The 15,941-nt window shown below is 49.1% G+C and overlaps 1 protein-coding gene across 2 annotated transcripts in view; it reads right to left on the bottom strand.

Moving 5' to 3' along the window:
- Positions 1-904: 904 nt before the first annotated feature.
- Positions 905-15,941, bottom strand: part of CNOT10 (CCR4-NOT transcription complex subunit 10) — a 64,977-nt gene continuing 49,940 nt past the window's right edge. For both annotated transcript variants that reach the window (XM_039253731.1, XM_039253732.1), the window contains exons 14-19: positions 10,442-10,555; positions 7,982-8,112; positions 7,019-7,054; positions 6,702-6,829; positions 2,283-2,358; positions 905-1,360 (exon numbers count right to left, since the gene is read on the bottom strand). In XM_039253731.1, the coding sequence (XP_039109662.1) occupies positions 1,209-1,360; positions 2,283-2,358; positions 6,702-6,829; positions 7,019-7,054; positions 7,982-8,112; positions 10,442-10,555 (637 nt within the window). In that variant the 3' untranslated portion in view covers positions 905-1,208. The remainder of the gene's footprint in view (positions 1,361-2,282; positions 2,359-6,701; positions 6,830-7,018; positions 7,055-7,981; positions 8,113-10,441; positions 10,556-15,941) is intronic.

The raw sequence follows: 15,941 nt of genomic DNA, 5'->3' as shown, positions 1-15,941 counted from the left end.
CAGAGAGAGAGGGAGTCACAGACTGAAACAGGCTCCAAGCTCTGAGCTGGCAGTCAGCACAGAGCCTGACGCGGGGCTCGAACCCACGAACCGCGAGATCATGACCTAAGCGAAAGTCGGACGCTTAACCGACTAAGCCACCCAGGCGCCCCATGTATTATGCGACTTTTTTACCCTAAGGTTCATGTATTGACCTTATGGACAAATTGTGGCCATGTCAATCGCATGACATATACCTGCCTCTTGAAAAGAAGCAATTTTTGTTTATTTATTTCTGAGAGAGAGAGAGAGGCAGTGTGAGCAGGGGAGTGTCAGAGAGAGGGAGACACAGAATCTGAAACAGTCTCCAGGCTCTGAGCTGGCAGCACAGAACCCGACACAGGGCTTGAACCCATGAACCGTGAGATCATGACCCAGAGCTGAAGCCAGACGCTTAACTGACTAAGCCACCCAGGCACCCCCGAAAAGAAGCAATTAAAAAAAATTATTCTTAAAAAAAAAAAAAAAATTCTTGTTTGCATCTGCAGAGATTAACAATGAACCTGAGCTCCCTGCTAGCAGACCCCAGAGCCGGTGTCCCTGCCCGGGGGTGCTGGAGGGTGAGCACGTCTAATGCCCTGAACCCAGCTTGTCTTCCTCTGTAGTCTTGAAGCAAGTGACGCCGAGCAGACCAGTCATCTCTTCTTAGGCCAATTTTACTGGCCCTGCGGGTTTACTATGCATTTTCCGGTCCTTTTAGCCATAACTAGGTGGAGACCGTGTCAGCCTCCCCCCTCCTGCCCAGGCCAGCTTCTGGATTGGCCCCTCTTCTAATGGCAGCCCTCTCAGGTTTAAAAATATCAGCACTAAACCTCAGATGCTAAAATAGTCCACCAGTTGCAAGAAGAGACATCATACAAGACTGTTCTGATAAGACCATGTTTTAATTGCCTATGTCACAGATACATCACATAATGGCTCAAAATTTAAGATAAAAGAAAAACAGATGAAAAGGAGTTTGTGAATCCTTAATTTTAAGTAAGCTTCCGGCAAAAACAAAAAAACCCCAAAACGACAAAAAACCCAGGGGTTAGAATCGTTTCAAAATTGTGTCTTCAAAACTAGCACCTTTCACCATCTGTCTTTTATGCATTTTGCTGTGATACAACTGCAAAGGCCCCTAAACACTCCCCTGGATCTCAAGTAACAGTTTTCTGAGAGCAGAAACGTCACTTTCTCTGTGCGGTGAAGGCTGGCATTTGGATGGGCTGGACCGGGTGGACGGGCTGGAAGACCGGTTTCTTCCTCAGCTCGGACAGCGTCTTCACCGCGGGGAGCAGCTGGTTCCTTTTGATGATCTGTAAGGCCAGCTGGGTGTTCCCTAGAAAACACTTCCTGTTAGAGCAGCCGCAGAAACCCCATCAAGCGCACACAAAGCAAGCCATCAGCATCGCGCCAGGGGGTGGAAGATGGTCTAGGGGAGCAGTGGTCTGCCACCTTGCTGTCCACTGAGGCCACGGGACACATCTGTTCCCAGACGCTGAGTTAAGAGACGTGGGGCGCGCCCTGCGCAGCAGGATTTTTAAAAGCCTCGCGGCGATTCGAACACAGAGCCCGGCTTGAGAACCTGCCTTCAAAGGCAGCCGCACGGGACAGGGTATCTGGGGCCAGGAGGCCGCGGCCGGGGCCAGCTGGGTCCCAGGCACTTTCGTTCCATAAAGAGCTACAAAGAGAGAGGAACCATGTACGGATCCCCACGAGCAAAAGGAGGCACGACTCAGAACCTTAATACGTCTGTTTCTTCCATTTCTTGGTGCGGGTCTCTGTCTGCTTCACGCAGGCTCTCCCCGGGGCCCCCAGCCCGCCTTCTCGGGGGCTACGGGCTGGATGCGCTCCAGAGGCGAGGCCTGCCTTTAGGTTTGGCTATTTCTCAGCAGGAGCTGGCTCCCCGTAGCACTCACTAATGACAGCTGCATTCGGAATGCCACCGTGTACCCCTCTCAGCAGCTTGCTGACTCACGGTCTCAACCCATCTGGGCTGCCTCACAGAAAAGGTAACTCGTAGGGAGAAATCATAATTAAGAGGCAGAAGCTACGCTTTTCTGTCTCTTCACAGATAAAAGCGAATATGGTTCATTGGGAAGAAGCAGGGATTTGTAAGATCCCAAAACCGCCCTAGCTCCATTTTTCCCTAGAACAACTGGATGGGTAATGTCTTCAAGGCAGGCAAAGTTTTAAGTGCAAGGAAAAACAGCAGATATGGCGGTGGGACAGGGCCCGTGGGGCCTGGGGGGAAGACTCACCGTTTTGCAGCTCCAGGTAGACGGCCAGCAGGATGGCCTCAGGGGGCACCTCCTTTGGGGGGATCATTGAGGCCGCCTTCGCTCAGAACAGAAAAGACACCCATGAAACACCGATCATTTAAGACACAAACTCCAAGTAATGGCGGAAAGAAAAAAAAAGCCAGCCCACCAGCAACAAGTTAGCAAAGGTGCGCCGCTGTATCCTCCGTGGGCGCCGGCGACTAAGCAGCCCCCCTGACGTCGTCCCTGTCGGCACCGACTCAACCAGACGTGTCCTGTTTAGTTCAAGGATTCACTATTTTCCTCATCCAGCCATCATGAATTTTTTTTAACTTTCTTAGATGTTTTATTTATTTTTGCGAGAGACAGATCATGAGCAGGGGAGGGACAGAGGGAGGGAGAGACACAGAATCTGAAAGTTTCCAGGCTCTGAGCTGTCAACACAGAGCCGGACGTTAGGCTTGAACCCACGAACCGCGAGATCATGACCTGAGCCAAAGTCGGACGCTTCACCGACTGAGCCCCCCAGGCGCCCCCATCATGAATTCTTAATAGGGGAAAGCTTTTCTTCCCTCTTGGTTTTCACCTGCGTGGGGTTCTTCTTTCATGTCTTGATTCTGACTGGTTTTAAGAAGGGTGTCGGAATCAGAGGACTCTAGATGCTGGCGAGGATGTGGAGAAATGGGCCCCCTCCTACACTGTTGGTGGGAATGTAAACGGGTGCAGCCCCTCTGGAAAACAGTGTGGAGGTTCCTCAAAAAATTAACAACAGAACTCCCCTATGACCCAGCAATAGCACTGCTAGGAATTTACCCAAGGGACACAGGAGTGCTGATGCACAGGGGCACATGTACCCCAGTGTTCATAGCAGCACTCTCCACAATAGCCAAGACATGGAAAGAGCCTAAGTGTCCATCAACGGACGAACGGATCAAGAAGATGTGGTTTATCTATACCATGGAATACTCCATGGCAATGAGAAAGAATGAAATCCGGCCATGTGTAGCAACATGGATGGACCTTGAGGGTGTTATGCTGAGCGAAATAAGTCAGGCAGAGAAGGACAAATATCATGTTTGCACGTATAGGAGGATTAGGAGGAACTTAACGGAGGACCATGGGGGAGGAGAAGGAGAAAAATAGTGGGGGAGAGGGAGGGAGGTAAATCACGAGAGACTCTTAATGCCAAGAACAAACTGAGGGCTGATGGGAAGGGGAAGGGGGGTGATGAGCATGGAGGAGGGCACTTGTGGGGATGAGCACTGGGTGTTCTATGGAAACCAACTTGACAATAAACTATTAAAAAAAAAAAAAAAGGGTTTTGGACATTTCTGATTCCACAGTTTGGTCACGAGTTCGGGTCTATTGGTGACTCTTCACTATAGATGTCGTTGCACTTATATTCAAATGTGCACATCTGTTTGTTTTCCTAAGCAACGACTCCGTATCATAGGCCCCAAGTTCCCGACGTCAGTAGTAAGGATTCAGACTAAAAAGCTGGAGATACAGGGGCGCCTGGGGGGCTCAGTCGGTTAAGCGTCTGACTCTAGATTTCAGCTCAGGTCATGATCTCACAGTTGGTGGGTCTGAGCCCCACGCTGGGCGCCGCACTGACAGTGTGGAGCCTGCTTGGGATTCTCACTCCTCTCTCTCTGCCCCTCCCCAACGCTCTCATTCAAAGTAAAAAAAAAAACAACTTTAAAAACTTAGATGTCCTCAGTCCGGGCGTCTCCGGGCTGCAGCCTGTTCCTCACCCCTTACCAGCACTTTGTACTCCCCACCCAGGGTCAGGTGCTCTCGCTTGTGGAAGCATTTCCTGACCAAGGTGGGTGTGCGGGCAAAGAGGCCTGTCAGCAGCTAACCCCAAACAAACACTAGGAGAGAGAAGAGTGAATGTACTGTGACTGCAGAGAGAAAAACGCTTCTTCCGAATGGAGGGCTTTGGGTCCACACTGCCTCAGTCCTCCCCTCCCCCTCCTCCCTCAGTCCCCTCCCCCCTCCCCAGCCCTCTCCCGAGTCTGGCTATCCGACAAGGAGAAAGCGGGGAGAGAGCCTCGCAGGCCAAGCTGTGAAGATGGGAGCTGTCTGGGGGCCCAGAAGCTCGCACAAGGCCAGTTGTGCGAGGTCTCCAGCAGCCCCAGGAGAAATCTCGGACGAGCCGGACCTCTGTCACCTGGGGCACACAGCTTAGTTCCTCACGAACAACGGGGAGGCTTCTGTCCCTCTCACCACGTCACTGAGGTGTGATAGCTCAGTTCAGAACATGAGGGCAGGAGGTGTGCACAGCACTCTGGGTACTGAAAGGGCCCAGCGGCTAGTGACCCAGGCCACTTAGTGTCCCGGGCGTGGCTGCAGTTCCCTAAGACACAAGGGTTCAGGGCAGCAGCCTCCTGACACTGGGTGCTGTCGTGCTTAGTGGCCGTTCAGAAAGGGGCACCTGTGTGGGTCAGTTAAGTGTCCGGCTTTGGCTCAGGTCATGATCGCAGGGTTGGGGGGTTCGAGCCCCGCATCTGGCTCTGTGCTGACAGCTCGCTCAGAGCCTGGAGCCTGTTTTGGATTCTGTGTCTCCTTCTCTCTGACCCTCCCCTGCTCATGCTGTCTCTCTCTCTCTCTCTCTCAGAAATAAATAAAACATGAAAAAAAAACATTAAAAAAAAAAAGAACGGCTGGGGGGGGCAAGCTTGGGACGTCTACGCAGGGCACTGTCCCACCTCCCAATGAACAAAGTCCAGGTGCTGAATTAACCTACAAACTGAAGGCCCAAAACAAACCTCCCTGCAGACCCCAAACCAGCCGCGAGCCCATGTGGCTCTCCTGGCGCGGCCACCACTGCAGCTGCTGTGCAGGAACTGAGCTAGATCCTGCCCCCCGCAACTGGAGACCAGAGCCCCATTTACTCCAGTCACCAGGGTCCGTGGGCACATTCAGAGGGCCGTCAGAGAGCCCAGCGCGGCCACACAGAGCAGTGAGACACTGCAGCTCCTTCCCGGCCAACTCGCAGAACTCAACCGCGAGGTAGCGGCAAACGTCAGGGGAGTCCCGGCACATACTTCTCGGATTCGGGGTCAGAAGTGCTACCGGGATGCCACTAAGTAAGCTAGATATCGCTCACGGTTATTTCCAAGCGGCACGGTTCTCCAATGCTATACACAGTAAGGGGGACTTCCTGGGAAATTTCCAGAAGCCACCACTCTGGAGAATAGGTTTAACCTCCATTTCAGCTACTCCAACAAGTGCACAGGGACCTGGGCTGCTCGTGTGCTGTGGGTGAATATACCATCTGGCACAGACCGTTGGTGACACCCCTTCCCCTTCTGCAGGTCGGGGTGCGAGGCTGTGCGGGGCCGGGCAGGAAACCTAGAGGCTCAGCCCCAGCCTTGGCAGAGTCCCAAGGCTGAAGCACCGTTTCCATGGCAGGGGTCGGAGGCATATTTCTATGACACCCGGCCAGCTTTCTTCAGTGGAGTTTCTCTCGTACCAGCTTTCTGTCTGAAGTCTCTAGCTTTAGTGCTCGGCCCCACAGTCCTTACCCTGCACCCCGTAACTAGGGTCTGCGGCTTCTAGCGTGTCCTCTGGCAGCTCTACTGTGCATGTACAGGAGGTGACTGTTTTACATCCTGGTCCCTTCACTTCGTAGGTCTTAGATATCTGATCATTTCGGTACAGAGTTTAGGGCTGCATGGTGTTTGGCTAAATGGATGAGCCTTATTTAAATGATCCGTTGGGGCGCCTGGGGGGCTCAGTCGGTTGAGCATCCGACTTCGGCTCAGGTCATGATCTCACAGTTCGTGGGTTCGAGCCCTGCGTCAGGCTCTGTGCTGACAGCTTAGAGCCTGGAGTCTGTTTCAGATTCTGTGTCTCCCTCTCTCTCTGACCCTCCCCTGCTCACATTCTCTCTCTCTCTCAAATATAAAATAAACTTAAAAGCAAATAAATGATCCCATATTTAGATGGTTTCCAATCTTTTGAAATTTTAATTATTATTATTATTATTATTTTTTATTTATTTATTTCTAGGAGAGAGATAGAGACAGCATGAGCAGGGGAGGGTCAGAGAGAGAGGGAGTCACAGACTGAAACAGGCTCCAGGCTCTGAGCTGGCAGTCAGCACAGAGCCCGACGCGGGGCTCGAACCCACGAACCGCGAGATCATGACCCAAGCGAAAGTCGGACGCTTAACCGACTAAGCCACCCAGGCGCCCCATTGAAATTTTAATTATTAAAACCATCAGGAAGAGCTCTCCATTACGTGCCTAGGTTCATTTTTAATAGCTGATCAGTTGTTTACGTTGCAGGAATATTTTTAAGCTTGGAAAAGTCATATTCTGATTTTTAACAGACTGACCAGAGCCTCAAACAAAGTAACAAAACCCACAAACCCCGAACCGTCCGTCGGCCACCCACCCCCTCCCGCCTCACCTGGTGGAGGCACTTCCGGGCCTTGTCGTACTCGCTCCTCAGACAGTAGGCGCTGCCGAGATTGAACAGCATCACGGTCCTGGCAGAGGTGACGGAACTGGGGTAGCACTGAGGGGCCCGCTTCCCAGCTGGGGAGAAAGAGCGCGGACGCTGGTGAAGAGGCGAGGGCCAGGGGCCACCCCGTCCACCGCCCGCAGCTGCTCGGGAGGGAGCCCGGCACTGTGTCTGAGGCTGACGGCAGAGGACACAGAGGCTTCAGCCTGCATCCTTGGGGCGCAAGCCGGGTGCTTTAAGTATTTACAGAACTTCTTACTCACAGGATTCCATTGCTTCATTTTCACCTTTGTCTGATCCTACAAAGACATGAAAATAAACCTGAGGGGGTGGGACGACAGAGCGTGTTTTCTAGAAACCTAACGTGTTTATGAGCTGGAAAATCTGGCATCCAAGCCATCTGCCTGTGGGTCTGGAGGCAGGGGCTTCCGAGGACCCAGCAGGTGCCCCTCCCACCCCGTCCTGTATAATCATCTTGTACAAAAGGAATGCCAGCCTTGCCTCCTTAAAGACTTAGCCATCATTTAAAACAGACTTTGAATGCTTATTTCTACTTTTCCCTGGACTGAATAATCACCCTCCAAAGAGAAAAATACAGTATGAGAATCAAAACAAATTGTTCTGGAGGGGCCTGGGTGGCTCGGCTGGGTAAGTGTCTGGTTGCTGATAATGCCTCGGGTCGTGATCTTGCAGACTGCCGGATCAAGCCCTGGGGTTGGGCTCTGCACTGAGCATGGAGCCTGCCTGGGTTTCTCTCTCTCTCTCTTCCTGTCTCCCATTCATGTGGGTGTAACCATCTCTCTTTCAAACATTTCGAAACAAACCAAAAAAAAAAAAAAAAAAAAAAGTTCTAATACTACCAGGCTTTCAAAAGTGAAAATTAGTTTAAAATAGTCTCTCTTTTCTTTTTTTGGTAAGTAATCTCTATTTCCAACGTGAGACTCGAACTCATGACCCCAAGATCAGAGTTGCATGCTCTGTCAACTGAGCCAGCCAGGCGCCCCTTTCTAAAGTGAGCATTTAGGTCATGTGATACGATAATCAACTCCCAGATCTACCCAGCAAACAATTACTACAAGGTAAGTACAGCCAAATTTGAACAGAGCCAGCCTAAAATTTCCTTCCCTTCCCAACTGTGTCCTTAAACTTCCATGCACGCATCCTGAGTAACAACAGGAAGGCAGTGGCGGTGATGACCAGTTCCCATCAAATGGGCCCTCACTGACCCTGGTCCTGTTCGTTCGAAGAGATCCCCAAGGACACATCAGTGACGTTCTCGGGGTTCAGGTGCGTAATGGCATCAGATATCCTGTCCAGAGAGATGAGGGCTTCTGCAGCGTATAAATGGCCGAGGAACCTAGGATGAAATAAAAAGATTATATACACAAGACACCCGGTGTATAACAAGATTGGTGTACACATGCTTCAGGTATTTCAAGTCTCTGAATTGAATTATAAGTGGATTAAGGGTTACATTTTATCTCTTTATAAAAATATCTTAAAGTATACAATAATTGTTCATATTAGCTAAGCTGGAACAAATGACATGTACCAATTAAGAAAGGAGTTCACGAGGCACCTGGGTGGCTTAGTCAGTTAAGCGTCCGACTTTGGCTCAGGTCATGATCTCGCACTCTATGGGTTCGAGCCCTGTATCAGGCTCTGTCAGCACAGAGCCCGAAGCCTGCTTTGGATTCTGTGTCTTGCTCTCTGTGCCCCTCTCCCACTTGTGCTTGTTTTTCTCTCAAAAATAAACATTAAAAAAAAAAAAAAAATTTTATTTTTAAAGTAATCTTTACACCCATTATGGGGCTTGAACTCATAACACCAAGAACAAGAGTCTCGTGCTCCATGACCGAACCAGCCAGGTGCCCCCTAATATTTTTAAAAGTTTCCATACTTACTTTATCTAATCTCCATGGCCCTCAGGTCTCACCCACGGTAGCTAGCCTGCCCCAACTGACTCAGTCCCCATGAATCTCAGCCCTCGGACTTTAGGCTGTTTCCACTATAACCATTTTAGGGATTTATTATACACAGTAACTCCTCAAGAGCTCTTTAATTTTTTAAGGATTTTCTTCTAATTACCAGGAGCTGCAATGACTTTTTGATTTGCTTCTCCACCAAACACTTGAACAGAAATGCCAGGTTTTAAAAAACCAGTAACTTCAATTAGATTTTGAAATAAGATAATTTAAAAATGTTCTTTAACGTCGTATCCACAAGCCAGTAACCATTACAGAACACAAACACAGGTATCTAAAGAGCTAGTTCAAACTGTCTTCCAGGAGTTTATCTGATTGCAATGCCTTTGTGACTCGGGAAGCCAGGAAACCTCCAACTAGGGGTCCGAAGGGCAGGGAGCAGGGGTGCGGAGCTGCCGCAGGCAGGATGGCCTGCCAGTCCTCACCGGGGAGACGGGCCGTGGCCGCAGTGTCCATTAAGAGACCAGTACTCAAGAGAGAATAGTCAAGAGAATCAAATAGCAATGACCGGACATGGCTTGGGCAATCCTGTGGAAGCTGATACATGAAGTTAAACCCTCCTGAGGACGGCAAGTGCCCTTGGGGTGTACGGGAGAACAGAGGCCGCACCGCCAACCGAAGAACTGTAAGCAGCAGTGAGGGCCTGTCTCACCTCTGCTGGAAAGGGAAACAGAAGAGCATTCTCGCGCTGGCCGAGACCGTGCTTCACTCCGGGTGCTCCTGGCTGGAACGTCCCGGACCTGGGCGAGGGGGCCCAGGGGGATGGGCGCCTCCAGCCAGGGCTCAGGGTCCCCCCAGGCCTGAACATCGGACAAGGTTTCCTTGCAGAAGAGCAGGAGCCATCTTACGTTTGAATCGTGACAAAGTCTCATAGGTCACTGGATGCTCTTATTCATTCTTTTTTTTATTTTTTGAAATACAAAGGTGTGTTTGGGGAACACTGGCCTGAAACCACCTTTATCACTGTTGATTTTAGATGCTTGTATAAAGTAATACTTTTTCTTGAAGACAAGAATAATTAAATCGTCACAGAATCATTGCCCAGAGCACGATCTCACGTTCTAAGCACTGAACGTACAAACAGAGACCGCTCAAAGGCAGAAGAGTAAGTAACTACATTTTGGAGATTCTAAGCGCATACCCACAGGATGAATGAGAAAAACAGCTGTGCTAATGCTACGCAGACTATCCGTGTCTGAATAAAAGCCACAAACCCACTCAGTTTCCACAGAAGGAAGATGTGCTTTAGCAAATGTTAGAATGACAAGGACGGGAAGAGTGAGGCGGCATCGCGGAATGTCAACAGAACTCATGTGCACAGGATTCCTGTTTGTCTATTTACACTGCATTCCCTGAATCAGATCTATCCTGTTGAAGAAACTCCTTTTTTGGGGGGTCTTCTCCCCAAGGGCCCGTTTCTCACGGGGACGAACATGCGCTCCAGCCGGGCCCGGAGGGGGCGGGGGCTGGTGTGCAGCCCTGCCTCCCGGCGCTCAGTCCAGCAAATGCCATTTCTGTTCCCCATGAGGCACAGCGAGGGAAAAGCGCCCAACACAGAGTTACCAAATTGTTCCAGCCAGCTGCCCTGTCCACATAACACACATCCCACCGAGGGAGGGAAAGGCGGCAACGTGCACTAACAACTAACTGAAAACCGCCCCACACAAAGAGCCCGGGACACACAGGGCGAGCCGCACTTACTTCAGCGATCCTGACAGCTTGGGCTGCTGCAGAAGTTTCTCGGCGTGATTCAAAGCCATGAGGTTATCACCTAGAGCCAGAGCCACGTAAGCACTGCAGGCGAGGATGGAGCACCTGGAACACACACGGCAAGGGCTGAAAACCTGCGTTACCAAGTTGGCAGCGGCTGTATTTGTCATTAACTAGGAAAGGAGGCCCCAGTGACAGCCGTGGCAACTGCACTCGGGAAGGAAAGGTGGAGGCCACAGCACTAAGGGGTGAGCCTCGGGGTGACGACTCAGGGCGACAAGTACCATCCAAGCCACAGTGTGCTATTCACCTAAATCATCTTTAGCTTCCACCCAACTGACTCTCACCTCTAACAAAATACCCAAGACTTACAATACATACTTAGCCTGTAAAACAAAAAATAACATAGGTAATGGCCTAGTGAGAACTTACAGAACATTTAACATCCTAGAAATAAAGTTACAGAAGCAGATATTATTTCAAACTGATTTCATTAAGAAACACAATTAAGTCACTAACAAATCCATTTAGCTTACCGTACAGCGTGCTTCTCTGACCCTGTGAAGAGATCTATAGTTCTTACTAAGCAACGGTATCAAGAGTAACGAAAGGAATTCCATTCATATACATACTATGACCCCAAGTGAATATTCAAGAAAGAAATCAGGCTGAAAAACTACATGTGAAGATAAGAAAACTTAAGTTACGTTGACTTTGCTTAGCTGGGTTGGAAAGCTAAATTTCTGTTTGGTTTTTCTACTTAACAGGCAGCCCGTTTAAAACAGGTCCAGCTAAAGACTTGACGCTAATAGATCACTTGAATGTTAAACAACCGCTCTAAAAAGCAATCTTAAAATAAACCCCTGTCAAAATGAAATGAGGTCTGAATGGCCAACCACAAACGAACCAACGAAGACACATGGTTTTGAGTTATGTTTACAAATTACAGTACAAATGTGTATCATTAAGTGCATTCGGGCTGTAATTTCAGTCTAAGGGAAGATGTAACCACCGCATCACTGCAGTTTTCTGATAATCTGAAATCCTCTGATGGAAACGGCCCTTGTAAACGCACAGCTGCACAAATCCCCAAATGTCTGCTTTTTCCTCTTCATTGGACGATTCCTGGTTGTTGCAACCTTGGAAAATTATTCACAGAAGGCAAAGTATGCCCTCAGCGTCTAAGATCACAGAGACATAGCCTGGTCCCAGAGGAAACACAAGGGAATTGAGATTTATGGCCTTAACGCTGCAATCGCAGGGCTGAAAAGTGCCTCATGTGGTCCCTTGTTTCATGCAAGGTGGAAACTGAAATCCAAGGTCATTAAATATATTCTCCGGCTTACAGCGTGTGATGTGAGCTGCGACTAACAGTGACTCCTAAGTCACCGCCCTTCCCATACCAGCACACTGCTGCTCTGTCAGGTCACAAGACCGCCCAAAAACAACAGAGAGAGAAAGGGTTATATTATGATTTTCCTAATGCATATGTAGCTCTGTATCCGTAGTAGGTACTCAAACTTGTCTTTTTAAAAGGGAAGAAAACAGGGGTGCCTGGCAGGCTCAGTCAGTAGAGCATGTGACTCTTGATCTCAGGGTTGTGAATTCAAGCCCCATGTTGGGCACAGAGCCTACTTAAAAATAATAAATAAAAAAATATGGAAGGAAAGAAGGAAGGAAACAACGTAATGCAAACATGAGAAGTTTACATCTTCTTACCGAGCACCTGAACGCCTGCACCCTGTCCCCAGAAGAGAGTGCAAGCAGGCCAGCCATGTCGTTCTCAAAGGGATGTTGCTGTGCTTCTGAGAGCTGTCTTACCAGCCAGGCCGCTCAGTGGCCACAGCCCCTGGGGAACATCCCCTTCCTCATGGGCCCAAAGGAAGGAGATCCCGGCTGGCGCTCTCCCTTGTGCAGAAGCTCCTCAGGGCTTAGCTCTGTCCTGACATTGCGGGACTTAATGTCTGTCCTCTTTTGGATTATTTGTAGTTTTTATTTATTTATTTTTTAAAACTTTACCTTAAGAAAATTTTGCTTTAAGCTTATTTATTTTGAGAGACAGCTAGCGTGAGTGGGTGTGTATGTGGCAGAGAGAGAGACAGAGAGAGAGAGAGAGAGAAAATCCCAAGCAGGTTCTGTGTTGCCAGCATAGAGCCCGAACTCATGATACCGTGAGATCATGACCTGAGCCGAAGCCAAGAGTCAGATGCATCACTGACTGAGCCACCCGGGCACCCTCCAGTTTTAATTTTAAAATGGCAAAGAATAGGGGCACCTGGGTGGTTCAGTTGGTTGAGCATCCGACTTCGGCTCAGGTCATGATCTCATGGTTCGTGGGTTTGAGCCCCGCATCAGGCTCTGTGCCGACAGCTCAGAGCCTGGAGCTGCTTCAGATTCTGTGTCTCCCTCTCTCTCTGACCCTCCCCTGCTCATGCTGTCTCTCTCTCTCTCAGAAATAAAAAACATTAAAAAAAAAATAAAATGGCAAGGAACCCTCACTGTCAGCCAGGTATGTACTGCTTACAAAGAGAAATGACTTCTAAGGCCTTGGTCTCCATCTCCAGAAGCCCAAGGCCTCCCATCAGCTCAGGGCCTATATGAATGACAATCACAAAGTTTAATACCCATTTTCATTCACAGTTTGGCCAAAGGTCAGGAAAAAACACACGACTCCTTAAAAGCAGAAGCCTGCTATTTTTTTTTTTTTTTAATGTTTTATTTATTTGTAGGAGAGAGAGAGAGACTGCTGAGCAGGGGAGGGTCAGAGAGAGAGGGAGTGACAGACTCTGAAACAGGCTCCAGGCTCTGAGCTGGCAGTCAGCACAGAGCCCGACGCGGGGCTCGAACCCACAAACCGCGAGATCACGACCTAAGCGAAAGTCGGACGCTTAACTGACTAAGCCACCCAGGCGCCCCAGAAGCCTGCTATTTCTTGTCTCCTACACAGAGACAGCCCGATTCCCCAGCACCTGTGTGGCCGCGGTCTAACAGGGAGGGCACAGCTCTCGGTGATCTCTGACCTGGGCACCCACACCTCCAGCTGCCCTCCTTGGGGGCTGCCCGCTCCTCAGGCGGGGGAGGCAGCCTGCAGGCTCTGGGCCTGGCTTGCTGGGAAGCGCCCGGCCTGGCCGCTCCCGACAGTAGGGGGGCTATTACTGCCCCAGCCCCCTGTCAAGCCCACTTTGGGTCCAGAAGTCAGTCATGTAAGACTTCAGCAGGTTTCAGCCGCCCTGCAGGTCGAAACTGCAGTTATGTACCAGGTAAAATCCGGTGGCCTCAACTGTCACCTCTTGTCCCAGAAGAGAGTGCATCAAATCACAACAATCTTTCTTTTCAAAAATACTTGAAGGGGGATGCGGAACTCTGTGGCTGGCATTCTGATCGACAGCTGTCAGGGTTAAGCGAACATCCCTGCACGAGACCAAACCCAACGCTGATGGCCCCTCTTCTCCCAGGGCCTCCCAATCCACCCCGACTTCTCGCCGCCCCCGTTCATCCCCCAGTCCGCTTAGGAAGTAACAGCCCACTTTGCATGATTCCACAACCACACACAGCTCTATCTACCAAGCCCCTGAAGAAATCACTTTACTTTTGAGACTTGCTACTTAAAATACTGAGCCCCCCCACCCCCACCCCCACCCCACTGCGTCCTCGAGTCACTGTCCGATCTGCTTTACCAACCACTCAGTGGATCTGACAGTTCATCAGACTGGAAGAACTATATCTCAAGGGAAGAGACACACAGCTTCTCCCAGCCCCTCGCCCCCTCCCACGGAGGGCCTGACACGACCCCACATGCTCTCCGCTACATGCTGGGGGAGCCTGCGCCGGGTCCACAGATGCCAACCCTTGGAAAGGAGACAACAAAAAAGACAAGAAAAAAGAAAGGAAAGAAATGGGGGTGAGGACTTTCCTTAGAGCATCAAATTACAGCAATAAGCCATATAAGACCAGGCATCGAAATATGTCAGGCCACATATTCTGTGAGTTAAATGAATGTAAAACAAATGTCTGGAATAGTTTAACCCTTATTAACAGGGGCTAAAATGAGGGTAAATTTAGTCACCATTTGTCAAAGGAAAATACATTTACAAGGCAATCTTAGCAAACATTCTTTGAAAAACTGACTCCAAAAAATCCAATAAAGAGGGGCACCTGTGTGGCTCAGTTGATGGAGCATCCAATTCTTGACTGCAGCTCAGGCCATGAGCTCACGGTTCGGGGGCTCGAGCTGGCATCATCTGCACTGACACTGTGGAGCCTGCTTGGGATTCTGCCTCCCTCCTTCCCTGCTCCTCTACTGCAAGTGCTTGCTCCCTCTCTCAAAAATAATTAAACGTTAAACAAACAAAAAAAATCCAATGAAGAATTTCTCCTGGATCGCCTAGGTGGCTTAGTCCATTGGGCATCCAACTTTGGCTCAGGTCATGATCTCACAGTTCATGAGTTTGAGCCCCGCGTTGGGCGCTCTCGCTCTCCCTCTCTCAGAAATAAATAAAACATTAAAAAAAATAAACAATAAAAAAATAAAAAGGAATTTCTTCCAAGCTGATTACGGTATTAGATTTTATAATTAAGAAAATAATAACCAGGGTGCCTGGCTGGCACATAATAATCAGTTGTGTGATAGATCATGCAACTCTTGATCTTGGTGAGCCTCCACTGTGGGTATGGAGCCTACTTAAAAAAAAAATCTTTCAAACTGTTTCCATTTATCTACAATAATCTCCAAAGTGTTAAACCTGTCAACTCTCAAATCTAAAGAAAATTGAAGAGTTAACTAAGTTTTTCACTTCATGTCTTCTATAAACATTTTGCTTTCTAATAACAGTTCTGTGCAGAAAAACAAAACAAAAACAAACAGCTTAGTCATACATCCCAAATCCAAAACAAATAAAAGAAGCCCAGCACAAAGAAGCAGAAAAAAGGTTTTGTGAACCAAATCTACCATCTCAAAGGACCCAGTCCTAGCCCGAGCTAGCAAATAAAATTCATGAAGTCACAGATACAGCATTTTATACACAGGACCTGAAGAGCACCCAACCCAATCCATTTACCTGACAAAAGAGAAAAGTCAGGCCTGGAGGGGTTAAATGATTTGTCCTCTGACAGTGGTGGCCTTAAGGGGCTGATCACTGAAGGATTATTTGAACTCTGCCAATACTAACCCTGCTGATAATGTGAAGGAAATGTCCCACAGGCAAGTCCTTCTCTGGCAGAGCTGATTGTAAACGGATACATTTCAGTAGGCCCACACACTCCTGGAGATTCAAGATTAGTAGCCATAATTCTGTTTTAGGTAGGTCTCATGATCTAGAATATAACCACTAGGCTAAAACCAAAAACAAATAGGATTCTTTTTTTTTTAAAGTTTACTTATTTATTGTGACAGAAAGAGAGTGTGCGCAAGTGAGAGAGAGGCAGAGAGAGAGAGAGAATCCCAAGCAGGCTCCGTACAGTCAACATGGAGCCCACTGTGGGGCTCGAACCC

This window comes from Hyaena hyaena, unplaced genomic scaffold (assembly GCF_003009895.1).
Source record: "Hyaena hyaena isolate Hyena2069 unplaced genomic scaffold, ASM300989v1 scaffold_459, whole genome shotgun sequence".
NCBI lineage: Eukaryota > Metazoa > Chordata > Mammalia > Carnivora > Hyaenidae > Hyaena > Hyaena hyaena.
This window is presented reverse-complemented; position numbering and strand designations above follow the sequence as displayed.